The 15736-nt window shown below is 43.6% G+C and overlaps 1 protein-coding gene across 1 annotated transcript in view; it reads right to left on the minus strand.

The window, feature by feature from the left end:
* The window catches only part of NCAPG2 (non-SMC condensin II complex subunit G2), a 151570-nt gene that overhangs the window by 122223 nt on the left and 13611 nt on the right, over window positions 1-15736 (minus strand). The window contains exons 3-6 of the mRNA XM_032806344.2: window positions 13658-13846; window positions 12476-12590; window positions 9017-9177; window positions 3519-3653 (exon numbers count right to left, since the gene is read on the minus strand). Of these exons, the coding sequence (XP_032662235.1) occupies window positions 3519-3653; window positions 9017-9177; window positions 12476-12590; window positions 13658-13846 (600 nt within the window). The remainder of the gene's footprint in view (window positions 1-3518; window positions 3654-9016; window positions 9178-12475; window positions 12591-13657; window positions 13847-15736) is intronic.

The following is a 15736-nucleotide window of genomic DNA, read 5'->3' on the forward strand; positions in this document are numbered from 1 at the left end:
ATATCAGAATTTAATTAAGGGACAGAGATGGCCATTCCTACTGGGCTGTTTGCCTGTTTGCTAAAAGAATCCTTCCTTGCAGGTAGCCAAGCAGGGGAGGAGAGTGGGGGAAATGGCGCTGAGCTTTTTCACGTTTGGCTAGCAGGGATCTCCCTGCTACCAGCCACGTGGTGGGGGAGGGAAGGAGGTGCTTAGCAGTGACTTTCCATGATACCAGCCATGCAGTGGGGGGGAGAGTAAAGCGATCATCCATAGAATTGGAGTGGTGTGGTGGTTTGCTGCCTGCATGTGAACAGGAAAGAAGCAGCATGAACAGAAGCATTTGGCTGTATTTGGGAAAGGAGGGCACGATATGAAGGCTGCAGAAGCGAAAGACAATGGCTTATCATAGCCGCATGCAAGCTAATTCTGCTGCTCGGGTTGTGTCTGTAAGATCGTAACACAGACCCGCAGGCACTCAATATAAGATGCAAATGGACCTTGGTAGTGAAATCACATGTGCTATGTAAGGTGAAAGTGTTGTTCACTGTGAAAGAGTATAACCATGTCTGTAAAATTTATTTTTTAAATACTTCTCTCCCTTTTTAACCTCCCTCATACAACTGCAAATTTTTTAAGCCTCCCTACTCCATCCCTAACGCTATCTCAGATAAGGCGGAGGAGAAAAAAAAGACGCAAGACAAATGTTGTTGGAAATCATGGAGATAACCCGCAATGAAGAGCGCTCATCTGAATGAGTGGAAGAACATTATCAAATTACAGGAAAGATGCCAGCGAACGTGAGGACGAGAAGGAACCGCTTAATGAGAGGCAGCACAGGAAGATCAGAGATGTAGGCAGGAAGATCACGGTGGCGGGATGCAACGCTGGGGCTGCCGCGTGATCAAACTGACATCCTCCGATGTTGGTGGAGCTTCAGGAACAGCAGCAGGGTCACAGAGTGCCGCTGCAGCCCCTGTGTAACCATCCTCACCACTCACCATGTTCCATATCTTCCTCACCCGACGTGTAAGAACGCGTGGGGGAGGCTTCGTGCACCCGCCCACTCCAACCCCGTGGATGCCCAACTAAAAGGCTGTCATTACTTTGAAATATTTTTAGTGCCTTTTCCTCCCTCCTATCCTCCTCTCAGACCACACCCAGGCTACCTGTCAGTTCTCTCCCTCTTTTTATAATGACTTTTTAATAAATAATACTGATTTTTTAAACGATAGTGACTTTATTGTCCTTAAGCAAGCGGTAATGAAGGGGAGGGTGGTTGCTTACAGGAATGAGTCAATCGGGAGGGGGGGGGGGTTCATCAAGGGAAACACACACAACCAGTCACACCGTACCCTGGCCTGTGATGAAACTCATTTTCAGAGCTTCTCTGAGGCTCACCGCTTTGTGGTGTGCTCTTCTAATCGCCCTGATGTCTGGCTGCGTGTAATCAGCGGCCAGGTGATTGCCTCAGCCTTCCACCCCGCCATAAAGGTCTCCCCCTTACTTCACAGAGATTGTGGAGCACACAGCAAGCAGCAATAACAATGGGGACATTGGTTTGGCTGAGGTCTGAGCGAGTCCAGTAACGTGCGCCAGCGTGCCTTTAAAACGGCCAATGCACATTCTACCACCATTCTGCACTTGCTCAGCCTGTAGTTGAACAGCTCCTGACTACTGTCCAGGCTGCCTGTGTATGGCTTCACGAGCCATGGCATCAAGGGGTAGGCTGGGTCACCCAGGATAACTACAGGCATTTCAACATCCCCAACTTATCTTCTGGTCTGGAAGTAATTGCTGCAGTCGTTTAACAGAGTATGTTCCTGAAGATGCGAGCGTCATGAACCCTTCCCGGCCATCCCACGTGGATGTTGGTGAAACGTCCCTTGTGATCCAACGAGTGCTTGCAGCACCATTGAAAAGTATCCCTTGCGGTTTACGTACTGGGTGCCCTGGTGCTCCGGTGCCAAGATAGATGGAACCCATAATCCTGTCGCCCCCACCACAGTTAGGGATCCATTGCAGCAAAGCATCCACTATGACCTGCACATTTCCCAGAGTCACTATCTTTCGTAGCAGCAGCTTAATGATTGCTTTGGCTACTTGCATCACAGCAGCCCCCACAGTAGATTTTTCCACTCCAAATTGATTCCCGACTGACTGGTAGCTGTCAGGCATTGCATGCTTCCAGAGGGCTATTGCCACTCGCTTCTCAGCTGTGAGGGCTGCTCTCATCTTGGTATTATGGCGTTTCAGGGCAGGGGAAAGCAAGTCACAAAGTTCCATGAAAGTGCCCTTATGCATGTGAAAGTTTCACAGCCACTGCAAATTGTCCCAAGCCTGCAAAACTATGCAGTCCCACCACTCTGTGCTTGTTTCCCGGGCCAAAAATCAGCATTCAATGGCTAGAACCTGCCCCATTACCAGCAGGATCTCCAAAGCACAGGGGCCCGCGGTTTGAGAGAATTCTGTGTCCATGTCCTCATCACTGTCGTCACCGCTCTGCAGTAGCTGCCTCCTCCTCGCTTGGTTTTGCAGGTCCTGATTCTGCAGGTCCTGGTACAGCATAGACTGCACGAGAATGCGCGAGGTGTTTACAACGTCCACGAGTGCAGTCTTGATCTGAGCAGGGTCCATGCTTGCTGTGCTATGGCGTTTGCACAGTTCACCCAGGAAAAAAGGCGCAAAACGGTTGTCTGCTGCTTTCACGGAGGGAGGGCTGAGGCTGTACCCAGAACCACCCACGACAATGTTTTTTGCCCCATCAGGCACTGGGATCTCAACCTAGAATTCCAAGGGGCGGGGGAGACTGCGGGAACTATGGGATAGCTACCCACAGTGCAACGCTCCGGAAATCAACGCTAGTCTCGGTACATGGACGCATACCGCCAAATTAATGTGCTTAGTGTGGCCGTGTGCACTCGACTTTACACAATCTGTTTTACAAAACTGGTTTATGTAAAATCGGAATAATCTCGTAGTGTAGACATACCCTGTGAAGAGATCAGGTTTAAGACTTCGGCAAATGCAGTACAAATCTGAGTTTGCAGAAACTGATAATACTTCCATAATTCCAAAAGTGGGCTATGATATGGAATCAGGAGGGTAAGAATTATACTGTGGTTAAAGAAGGTTACTCACTTTGGAGTGTTTTTTCCCTTTCTTGACAACATTCCTGAAGCACAGAACAGTTTGTCTGTGCTGAAGGAGACAAAAGTCAAGGGAAAGCCTGTTTCACAATGTGTGTATTTGCATGATAACAGATAGGGCCAAATCCTGTTATCTTTACTAAACAAACAAACAAACAAGATTCACTTTGGGGTAAAAAAAAACACAAAAATTCACTCTTACACATTTCAGGTTACGGAGCTAAGAGCCAATAAGTGGTGAACTGTCTGTCTAAAGCCCACTATATGACTTGTTACGAACTGGTACTTCCACAAACACGATGTGACAAAAAGACTAACGCCAAAAAAAGTTAACATTTAAAATATTTGAAAACATATGTAAAAGCACAGTGGGAAAAATGTCTGTTTTACCTCTTCTTTTTTAATATGGTTAACACTCATAAAGCACTGAAGCAACATATCTTTTACTTCATTAGTCTCCTCTAGGTCATAATCAAAACACAGTAACGTCTGGTGTAGATGCCACAGACGAAGTATATCTGCACCCTAAAAAAAAGAAAAAAACAAAACAAAACACAGTTATGCTATAGTGAAAGTAAACCTAATTACACTTTTAGACTTCACTGTCTAAGAGCTCTCCTGCCAACCACACTTCAGTTTCAGGACCTGAACAAGTCCTGTACCATATAGGCAGTGGTACTTTTTCAGACTGCATAAAACATTAATTAACTTGATATCGTGGAAATTGAAACAAATTAAAACAACACGCATAACCACAGAAAAAAGGCTTGCAGTGAATCTGAGAGTCCAAGAGGAAGCCAAGGAAAAGAAACCAAAGATGACTAGGATAAGGAGAAGAAACAAGATAATGTTGCAGAGGTAGGATGAACCATGACAGAAACAATTAGAATGATAAAGAGATGATAAAAATAAGACTAACGATAGAGGAAACAATTTCTTGGGTACTGCCACAGGTGTGCACAGTGCTTTAGAAAACACAATTCAGACAAAAATCATCCAAGAAAATTAATCAGAATAAAACTGAAATAAAGCAAGCAATTAAAAATGAGATTTGAGGCTGGGAGCTAAGAATTATAGTTCATCAGCAATGGACAGCTAAGCAAAAGGAGTGGACATGCCTCTGGAGCACGTTGGTTATGGAACTGCAGTTATGCCTCTGCCTCAGTTTCCCCTAGTGGCCTTTCAATAAATTCAAGGGGGCTTGTATACAGTCAATAATGCCCCTTCTGGGTCTAGTTTATTTAATCAACTGCCAACCATGGTATGTAAACAAGCCTTCTCCCTCATCTGTAACTCCCCAGGCATCTCCACTGCCTAGTCTCTCCCCGATGACTCAGGGAATCTCTTAGGCCTTCCTATCCAGATAGCTTTGTAAGCTCTCCTCTGGAAATCTGTGTTCTGGGGTAGTTTCTCTCCCCAGAAACTTCCTCTATAGTCTGGCTCTCCATAAAGCCCAGGTGTTCCTTCACTAATTAACTAATGCTCAGCTACCGAAAGACACCATAATAGAGGTTCAATTTAAATGTATATCCCAAATTAAAAAAAAAACAGTAAGAAAACCAAAAAAGTGCCACCGTGGCTAAACAACAAAGTAAAAGAAGCAACAAGAGGCAAAAAGACATCCTTCAAAAGTGGAAGTTAAATCCTAGTGAGGAAAATAGAAAGGAGCATAAACTCTGGCAAATTAAATGTAAAACTATAATTAGGAAGGCCAAAGATTCAAAAGGTAATAGCACAAAAAAAGTACCCCAGAAGCAGGAAGTCTGCTAAAGAACCAGTGGGGCCACAGGACGATCGAGATGCTAATGGAGCACTCAAAGATAAGATGATTGCGGAGAAACTAAATGCATTCTTTGCATTGGTCTTCATAGCTGAGAATGTGAAGGAGATTCCTAAACCTGAGCCATTGTTTTTAGGTGACAAATCAGAGGAACTGTCCCAGATTGAGGTGTCATTAGAGGAGGTTTTGGAACGAATTGATAAATTAAACAGTAATAAGTCACCAGGACCAGATGGTATTCACCCAAGAGTTCTGAAGGAACTCAAATGTGAAACTGCAAAACTACTAACTGTAGTCTGTAACCTATCATTTAAATCAGCTTCTGTACCAAATGACTGGAGGATAGCTAATGTGATGCCAATTTTTTTAAAAAGGGCTCCAGATGTGACCTGGGCAATTACAGGCCGGTAAGTCTGACTTCAGTACTGGGCAAACTGGTTGAAACTATAGTAAAGAACAAAATTGTCAGACATATCAATGGACATAACTTTTGGGGGAAGAGTCAAGATGGTTTTGTAAAGAGAACTCATGTCTCACCAATCTACTAGAATTCTTTGAGGGGGTCAACAAGCATGTGGACAAGGAGGATCAAGTGGATATCGTGTACTTAGATTTTCAGAAAGCCTTCTACAAAGTCCCTCACCAAAGGCTCTTATACAAAGTAAGCGGTCATGGGATAAGAGAGAAGGTCCTCTCATTAATTGGTAACTGATTAACACAAGGAAACAAAGAGTAGGAATAAATGGTCCAGTTCAAATGAAAGAGATAAATGTTGTGTCCCCCAAGAGTCTGTACTGGAAAGTCATTCAACATATTCGTAAGTATAAGTCTGGAAAGAAGGGTAAACAGTGAAGGTGCAAAATTTGCAGAATGATACCAACGAGACACACCTACTAAGCAAGAGAAGTCGCTAATCCCAGACCGGCGTAGTAAGCAGTATGAAGAGCCCTCACTGACAGATTCATTCTGAACGGAGGTGCACACTGGCGCAACCTACCACGAATAGATCAAATGCAAAATGCAAGGCCTTCCGTAGAATGTATATGAGACGCGCAGATGCACATCGCGCGCACAGCAGACAGAAGCGCGTACGCACAGCGACTGAGACCAACGTATAGTGCTCACTATCAATCAAGATAACGAAGTTTTGGCAGTCTTGCAGATAGTTCTCTGAAAATAACTCACCTCAATGTGCAGCGCGTAGTAGAACATACGCAAAACAGAAAGTGCGATGGGATGCATACATCTTAAGATAGATAAGACTTAGCAGGAAGTCTCCCTGCCTCCTGCCCTCGAGGCTTAAAACAACACCCAAAGGAGAGAAGGAACTCGCTGGCGGGCAAGAAGCCTGCTGATTAGGAAGTTAGGCCTCACTGTGGCCAAGCCAGCCGAGGTCTACAGCAGCGACTGGCCCTGACTGTAGCGAAGAGGCTTTTGAGCAGAACCACAAATTTAAAGAGAGATATTCTCTCCTCTACCTCTGTAGAGGTACACCCGACACGAACCTAGATAATAGGAGCTCTATGAAGGAAGACAGGATATACCTCATGGTGGAATACACACTCACTAGCTAATCTACACTCGAGGGTAAGGCAAGGAGCGGGAAGTACAAGGCGCAAGAGGAGGAGACACACCTACTCCGAGCTACACTGAGTCGACTAGCTCAGGATGCCTATCTATATCAGGTCACACATCGGCATTGCAGCAGGCCATCTACGGGGCAGTCTGAACCGCTGCCAGTCCTCGCCAAAGCTTCCCCAGCCACTGATGTAAGATAGGGACAGTGAACTTTACGTGCAGGCGAAGCATGCCGCACCAGGCTAGCTCGGGCCTAAGACCACTATGCCTATGAAACAACATATGGTCTTGTGGAGCTCACTGTGTGGCCCGCAGGGGCCATTCTAAATCCCGACATGGAAACACCAACCACTCTGCAAGCAGCCAGAGCCCTTTCCAAACGCCGGCCATAGAGGTCACACCCCAGGGTCAGCTAGCCGGGACTTCCATCACAATACCTCAGGGCTTATCTCCCGCTGCCTAGCGGGCAGGCGAGCGTACCTTGAAACCCGCGCAGGAGCAGGGATTTAAAAGGGCTCAGGGCGACCCAAAACACATTGCTACAGTCGAGCACCGTAAGCAGAAACACCACTATCTTAAACCAACCCAGTCAGCCCTGTGGAATACGACATGAGCACACAACATCTGAAGACCACCATTTACACCGAAGGGCAGGTAGACCTGGCCGCTAAGGAACTAAAGGCCTCAGTAAGCCCACTCTAGACGCAATAGATAGCAAGGCAGCCCGAGATTGCCGAGAAAGCTCAACAACCACAACGTCTCAGCCTACGGCACACTTCAAGAGCGGGGTCACAGTAAATGAATAAGGGTTCAAAGCCTCCCCCCAAGACACCAGCAAGGAATCTTCCGGTCAAGCCATTTACAATATATCCGCTGCACATCTCGCCCGGCACACAGCATCAGCCCCAGAGTCACTACTTCCAAACTGGCAGAACCATGCAGCCTCTTTGAGGCACGTCACACTCCATGCGAGCCCCCGAGCTCTCCTATCTACCCACTCTTACAAACCCAAAGTCAGCTGAAGCCCTGCTGATATTTAAAAATATAAGGTACATACGAATTACCCATAACTTCCGACACCCTTGCCACCTATATTGCGACCACCACATACGTCTTATTTGAAGTGAGTGGGAACGAGGTGGCGCTGAGCGGAGAGAGAGATTTGTTCCGCAGTGCTCATGGGGGGGGACGACATTGGCGGTTTATAATTTTACACTCACAACACGGGGTTTAGGAAGAATAAGTGAATGTCTGTCCTAGTGGTGGACCCTCAAGCTGTAGTCAACTTGTTGAGAGTGGAAATTGATGGCCCTACGGCCTTAGGAGTTTACGATGTGTGTCAGTTGGTCCTTGCCGGTTCTAACTTAGATATCACCAGGAAGTGCGTGAGGTGGAACTACAAGAGTGAGTGAGAACCGGATCCAACACGCGGGAAGGGGGAGGCCCTAAGAACTGAGAAGACACAGGGTCTATGGCACCACACGAGAGAGGGCATCGGGTCTAGGGAGCACACACACACGGGGGACCAGAGGACAGAAGCAATCACCAGCCTGCAGAGCGGAATCTCCAGAGATGGACATGAGCTAACTCCCATAAACACACAGCAGGAGGCCGCCGCAGTGGGTGACGTCTCCGCTCCTCTACAAACAAAAGTATTAATGCCTCTATATAAATCCATGGTTAGCCCCATCTGATACTGCTTGCCCAGATTGGGTTGCCCCCATCCAAAAGGTAAATAGATAAATAATGGAGGTTAAAATGGGCCTCATCACTGGCTATTATCAGAAATGGACAGGGGCGGTGTCCGTACCCTGTTTGCCAGAAGCTGAAGTGGGCAACAGGATGGATCACCTGATTGATTACGTGTTCTGTTCATTCTCTATGGGACACCTGGCATTGGCCACTGTTGGAAGACGGGATACTGGGCTAGATGGACCTTTGGTCTGACCCAATACGGCTGTTCTTATCCCATTACCAATCCAGAGGTGGATCTAGATTGGCTCACTCTCCTTAGCAGAGCCTGGGTTCCTGACCCCTCAGAAAGACAGCCCGTGTTACATCGCACAATAAAGGCTCATCTAGCATGAGGCTGAATTAAAAAAGGATAATTTCTGGCAAGTGCTGAGCACATGTACTCTGAAAAATAAAGCCCCTTTGAGATTTTTCAGGAACGACAGCCCAAAATTGAGTCGCCCGAAATCATTAGTCACTCTACGAATATTGATCATTAACTTTTTTGGGGGAGAGGAAGTGACAGGAAAGGTTGCAGAAGAGGCGGCTAACTTATCACTTGATATCATTTTCAAAAAGGATTCAAGTTTTAAATTCATTCTACACCGGATTACAACAAATTTAAAAACACAAACTGCAAGACAGGTATCACTGGAGACACCTTTAGACTCAATAAGCCTTAAACATATGCTGGATAAATTATATTAGGGGCCTTTATGACAGCGAAGACCAATTAGAGACATATGAACTCTGGATAATCAATAATAATTATAAAGTTATCCACATAGCTTCAACATACCGTAACAGTTTTGCTCTTCAGACTTTTTCTTAGCAGCATAATAAAAGCTGTTTTCCCCAGTTGTTGTTTTCCTTCCAATCCTTTCTCCCACCACATAGCACATAATTGCTGGATGGCACCCTGTAGGACTTTTTCAGATTCAGATAATGCATAAAGAATACCTACAATGAGTGCAAAGCAATTATTTACTGCAAGTACACTCAAACTCCTGTGGCACAGCAGCCAATTAGCAAGTTGCATCTGTCTTATGATGCCTACCTCAAAATTCTGCTCTTCCTACGTTGGTGCCCACAACACCAATCACAAAACAGAAAAATAAGTTGTTTGGGTTTACATAAATGGTTCTATTAGGCTCTAAGCTATTTGTCAGAGTATACTGGCTCAGCAATAATTGAACTGTATAAGATTCACCCATTTTAATGGTGACAGAGAGATAAAGGTACTTACCTACCTCACATGGGGTAGTTAGTGAATTTTTGTACAGCATTTTGGGGATGAAGATGCACAGCTTAGTTTTGGACACATCTTTAAATTATAACCCCCCCATCTCTTTTATTTTTCCAGCACACAGCTAGAATTCTAGATGCCCTACACTTTAAAAAAATCTCTCTCATAGATAATTTAAAATCAAACACTCAGTATACTTAGCACTATATTAACTTACACAAATGTACTAGAAAACCACAATTAAGTGGTGATACATTTATTTCCAGATGGTACCTTGATTCTTGACCAAAGAGTCACTGGAGTAATAGTTATATCTATGTGAAGGAGAATTTTTTAAATTCTGAAATTGGTGGATATCTGCTCATGAGACGGGCAATGTCAGATTATGACATACTAAAACTTTCCTTACTCCAGTTGGTGGTCAGCTCCATAAATGAACAGAGCATAAGCTAAATTCTTGTTAATTTCACTTTGACGCTCAAGTTGCTGAAGGGAGGGCTTCAAGGAAAAACTGAATAATCCTAACCAGTTCCACTTTGCAGAAGACTATGTGGCCCCTACTATGTTATTGATTTTTAGGTAAAATCTCGATAACTCTAATGAAGTTAAAGCTGTGGTGGTACTATATTGACAACATGACAAGTTAACCATTTCAGCCAGTATCATCTCCTTCATATTAAAGTGAAAAACTTAGTATGGATGTTCTCCTCCTGGGCTGGCTCCATCCCCCCAACATTGTCGTCTCGCTATTAGAACCTGCAACAGTGTGTATCTGGGAGGAAATAGGACTGAGAGTCACTGAGAAGTTAAGGACGCAGATCCACAGGAGCAGCAGTAGGCCCAAGGATCTTGGCCTACCAATACACTAACAGCTAGATTCACAAAGAGATTTAGGTGCTGAGCATCACAACACCTAACTTTTAGGCACCTAAAAAACAACAGGAACAAGAGCGATCCACAAAGCCTACATTAAGTGCCTAGATGCCTTATACAATGGGATTCACAAAAGCCAGCATACTAGGCAGCAAGTCACCTAAGGTATCCAATGGGAGCTACTGATTAGAGGAGTGTGCTCTAAACCCCAACCCTCATGAAGATATGAGCCTAAGTCCAAGCTGAAGAGAAGAAACTATCTCTACCAGCGATTCACAACTGGGATCCCATATCCTGTGGTCAAGCAGCTTAGGTGACTTAGATGTTTCTTGTGAGAATGGCATAGGTAGGCGCCTAACTTCATACAAAACTGGGGAAGGAGTTGTTCATCTTATAGCTTTAGCCCAGTGGTCAAAGCACTGACTTGGGATGTGGGAGACAAATATTCCATTTCCCTCTCTCCTCTACCAAAGGAGAAGGATTTGAACAGGGGTCCTCCCACATCTCAGGAAAAAGTGTTCTAACTACTTAGCTATGGGATATTCTGACATGGGGCTCCTTCGACCTCTCCTGCTGATGCTGTTCCACTTTGGATGAATAAATAAAAAAATCATTGGAACAGGGCGGCTGGTCCCTGCGTCTACCATATCCCAGGCTATAGAGTCTCTCTCTCTCTGGCCAAATCACTCTTTCATTACTTATTCACAATGGAATGGCTTCAACAGGAGAAATTAAGGGTGTCCCACATCAGAATATCCTATAGCTCAGTAGTTAAAGCACTTTCCTGAGAGGTGGAGACCCCTGTCCAAATGCTCTTCCCTGCCTCTGGGAGAGGAGAGTAAAACTGAACCCAGCCCTCCCACATTCCTAGTGAGTGCTCTAACAACCGGGCTAAAAGCTATACTGTGGGCCTCACCACTACCTCCAGCCAAATTGTTTACTGGATTGGGTCCTATTCACAATCTCTGAGCACACCTACCGGATTGGGCCCCACACATGACTTAGGCGGGCAAACATCTATCTTCTGTGGTTTGTGAATCACTGCAGTACTTAAGTGGGAGACATAGAACAGGCTGTCCAGGGAGGCTGTGGCAGCTCCTTCGCTGAAGGTTTTCAAAAGGAGACTGGATAGCCATCTGCTTTGGATGGTTTAGACACAAATCCTGCACCTTGGCAAGGAGTTAGACTAGATGACCCTCGCAGTCTCTTCTAACCCTATGATTTTGTGTGTCTCGACTCCTAGAGTTAGGCAGCAGGGCACGTGCCCAGAGGTAGAAAAACAGATACAGAGGGAAACTTGTACCCTGAAAATTTAGGCACTGAGTAAGTTTAGGAGGCTACAGAATTCAGTGGGAGTTGTGAATCACAGCAGAGTCTAAAACTGGCCAGACTTAGGCACTTAAGTATCTTTGTAAACCCACCCTAAAGTCCTGACTTCACAATCTTGCCTCTCCATTGGAAACAGGTGTCATATTGACACTGGCTGCACAAAATCTTCATTTGCAAAACGGCACCACAGCGGGCAAAAGCAGCTAAGGGAGAATTGTTGCTTCTTGAGTAGAAATAATTTATCCTTCATTTTGCATTTTGACACTCATAGGATAATATGCCATGTAGATCAGCTTAATCTTTGACTCCTCCCCTCCCCACCTCAGGGCTAATAATTCTGTATCTTTATAACATACTGATACTTTTTAAATAGTAGGAGTAAAAATTACAGACCTTCATCTCCTCTTCCATTTAGAGATGGTAACTGTCCCATAGAATGTTGGACATGAAGATTTGAAACAAATGTATTTAAATTGATAGTTCACTTGTTTTTGAGGGACAGGAGAGTCTACCAACAGGATGTAAAATAAAAATTACACAACAGTGTTTCTTCTTATGGGATGGATTGTAAACTTATTTTTTGAAGGAAATAAGGAATCCAAATTAGGATATGCCATCCTTCACAGTAAGCTGTCATAGTAAATAAGGCCTGCAGGCCAAAATATCAGTGTCTTTGGCACCAAAGTACACCCTTTTATTCAAATCACAACAAAAACAAGACGACTTAACTATTAGCAGCAGACCAGTGTACTAAAGTGCTGCCTAAAATCAGCATACTATATAACACTCCACATTAAGAAAAATACCCACCATTTAATATTAGAGCACATTCTAGAAGAGCTTTGTAGTTTACATTTTCATCTACTACAGGTATCGAAGCAGTAACTACAGTTGTCACCCCTTGGATCACAGTTATCATCTGTTTCTGAAAGTTAAAAAACAATTCATCTTAAGGAAACTGAAAAATAATTTTCTTTATAAATAACTCGAGAGGCTTCAAAATAGGCTATAATTCTGAAAAAAAAGAAAAAAAAGGAACAGCTTTGGAAAATAAGCATTAGCTACAGAAAATGAGTCTGCGTGGCTCAAACAATGTTCTGGACACACATCCACTTGCTTTGTTCAATGTTAAATGGAAACTATCAAGTCAATTGTGGCACAACATTCATATCTGCAAAAACAAAGCTTTTACAAAATTTAAATTCAAAGAAAAGGCTTTTATTATTTAATTCCTAATTTAATTACTAATACAGAAATATTTGTTTATATTTACACCATGAGCCTGGTCTGCAATCCGAACTTTGCAGCATATTCCCATTTGAGAGATAGGAAATTGTATCTATTTAGCAGGGTTGTTTTGTGGATTAATGCACTTATTTTAAATTGTTTTAAATCCTCAGATGCAATGTGCTATATAAGGTAAAGCATTATTGTGTTAGTGCAGCGGTTCTCTAACTTTTATCATTTGTGGACCACTACACATCACAGCCTTGCTCCCACCGACGTAAGTGCTCTACTACACCAACATAATAACTCCACCTCCACAAGAGGCGTAAGGCTTATGCAGGTGTAGTTAGGGTGATGCAGTGTCAGTGTAGACAAGGAGTTACTTACATTGGCTGTTGGTTGTCATTCTTGTCAATTTCACAGCTCCCTCCTGAAGCTGTGAAACTGACAAGAAAAGCGGGTAGGCTTCCTGCTGTGAACACTGAATTTGTAAAAGACTGAACTTGTAATAACAACATTTGATCAATTAATATAAGGTTAGTGTCACTTAAGTATATCTCAGAAACGGTCAAAACTCCAGACTATAAAGAGAGCAAGAAAAGATTAAAGAGCTTTAACTCTGAAAAACTTCAAGTTGTTTTTTGGAAGTTGTACAAACCAATTCTGTGCAATCTCTAAGTGGATACATCTGCTGATAGAAGATCCTAATTCAAAGTATTCAGCATCTTGAATAGCATATTGGAAGATTTTGTATTTTTATTTTACCATTTTTGGACTTTCCTCTATTTCCATATCATCATCACTTTCATCTTCAATCCTTTGCCATCCTTCCACTGGGTTCTTTACCAAAATGTGTGTTAATAGACGCGTCAGCCTCTCCCATAACACTTCCTTCTGTTTTCTTGGTAATTCCTGAAGCAATTCATTCAGATCAAATGGATCAAATGGATCCTTCTGTAAAGTGATCAGAAAATCAATTTATTCTGTGCAAGTGTAGTGGTTTACATTGATACAATAAAATAAATGCTTATTTTAAACAAAGCTCCTTTTACCAAACAGTTATAACTTCTGTGAACCTTTCATATTATACCTAGTAATAAAGGGAAAATTACTTGCTTGAAATTCTGTTTATTTGATTACACCAACTTGAAGGATTCCTGCTTCTAAGTTTTAACTCCTTATCAAAAAACAAACAGAACTTCCTTAACTCAAAGTCTCTTAATCTTTGATGGCAATAGTAAGTGGGAATAAGTAAAGTTTTTGTCACAGGTATTTTTAGTAAAAGTCATGGGAAATAAAAATTCACAGTAGCCTTTCACTAAAAATATCCTGACAAAACGGGTAGGTGGGTTCAGCACCCACTGCTGCTGGGGCTCCCGAGTCCCCCAGTGATGTAGTGCATGGGCACTCCGGGGTTCCCATGCCCCTGGGGCTGGGCTACTACAGGGTCCCCCAACCGCTGGCTGCGGCTGCCCACCACTGGGCAGCTGCGCAGGGTCCCCCCACCAGACTGGGGGCTAGGAGCTCCAAAGGCAGGGCTGACTGGGAGCTCCAGCTCCAGGGCAGAAAATGTCATGGAGATCATGGATTCCGTGACTTCCATGACATAATAGTAGCCTTAATCATGAACCAGGTTCCCCACTGATCACCACACAGTATCATCTGCTGAGTATAAATGCTCCAAATGTTCCTATCACATTCTCATTGACTTACAACCAGAGGGAATTTCACCATTCTCGTATTACAAAATTAGAACCCAGAAGTAAGAATCCTGCACTGATGGTATTTTTAGATAAAGGTTTGTGATAGCATTCAAAAGAAGTAATAGGTGCAGTCTAATGGAAGAAATTCCAAGATAAACAGAAAAGATGAAAATAAAAGCATGACGGTCTATAGGAATAGGCACTCCCATTCCTGAAGAACTTAACTGGAGACGGGAGCCTGCAGGAAGGACAGAAACAATGTCCTGCAGTACACTGCACTGCTTCCAAGTCTTGCTACCCAAACTCCACCAGCTCCAGAACACCTTGAGAAATCCTACCCATACTCATTTCCTAAACTCTGTAGGATAGAACACTAAACGCTAAGGACCTTGAGAGGTCTGCAGGATCAAAGCTCCCTTCCATAGAAGAGTTGATTGAAACTGCAGTTAGCAGTGGAGTCAGCGGCCACCTGGCCAAGTACAATATTCCTTCTCCCTCCTGTGTACCTCGTAAGGGCTCCCCCCTTGTGAAGCTGCTAGGATTTATAGACCCAAGACTCCCCCTCCAATAGACTTAAGAATGTTTAGAAAAAAAGAGAGACATGGTAGATATTAGACCAATTTCTGTTGGTGAGAGAAGATATTACCTCACCCACCTTGTCTCTCTCTAATATCCTGGGACTGACATGGCTACAACAACACTGCACAGAAAAATACAGACATTCCTAGCAAAGTTTTTGTCTAAAGTGAAAGGTGAAAGAGTATATGAATGCTGGAAATATATAAAAAGCAAGTATTAATAAACAAACACAATTCAGAGTGGAGGTTAAATTTTAAAAGAACCAAAACATTTGAAATCTGTATCAATGTTAGAGGACAACAACATCTCATTATGATGCCCTACAAAATATCCACTGAGCAGTCTGGTGACAGAATTCCTTTCCTCCTCACAGCCCTCAACCCTAACAGGATTTGTTAGCTTCTAAATGCAGGCTAACCAAAATTACCCTGACATAAGGTGTATATCCCAGCTTCAAAAAAAAAATATTTTTAAAAGGGCAAATAATGGTCAGAAACCTAAACTTTCACATAAGCGCACATGCATTATAAAGTCCTTAGATAACCCTCAGCAACAGTCATCC

This window comes from Chelonoidis abingdonii, chromosome 2 (genome assembly GCF_003597395.2).
Source record: "Chelonoidis abingdonii isolate Lonesome George chromosome 2, CheloAbing_2.0, whole genome shotgun sequence".
Taxonomy (NCBI): Eukaryota; Metazoa; Chordata; order Testudines; family Testudinidae; genus Chelonoidis; species Chelonoidis abingdonii.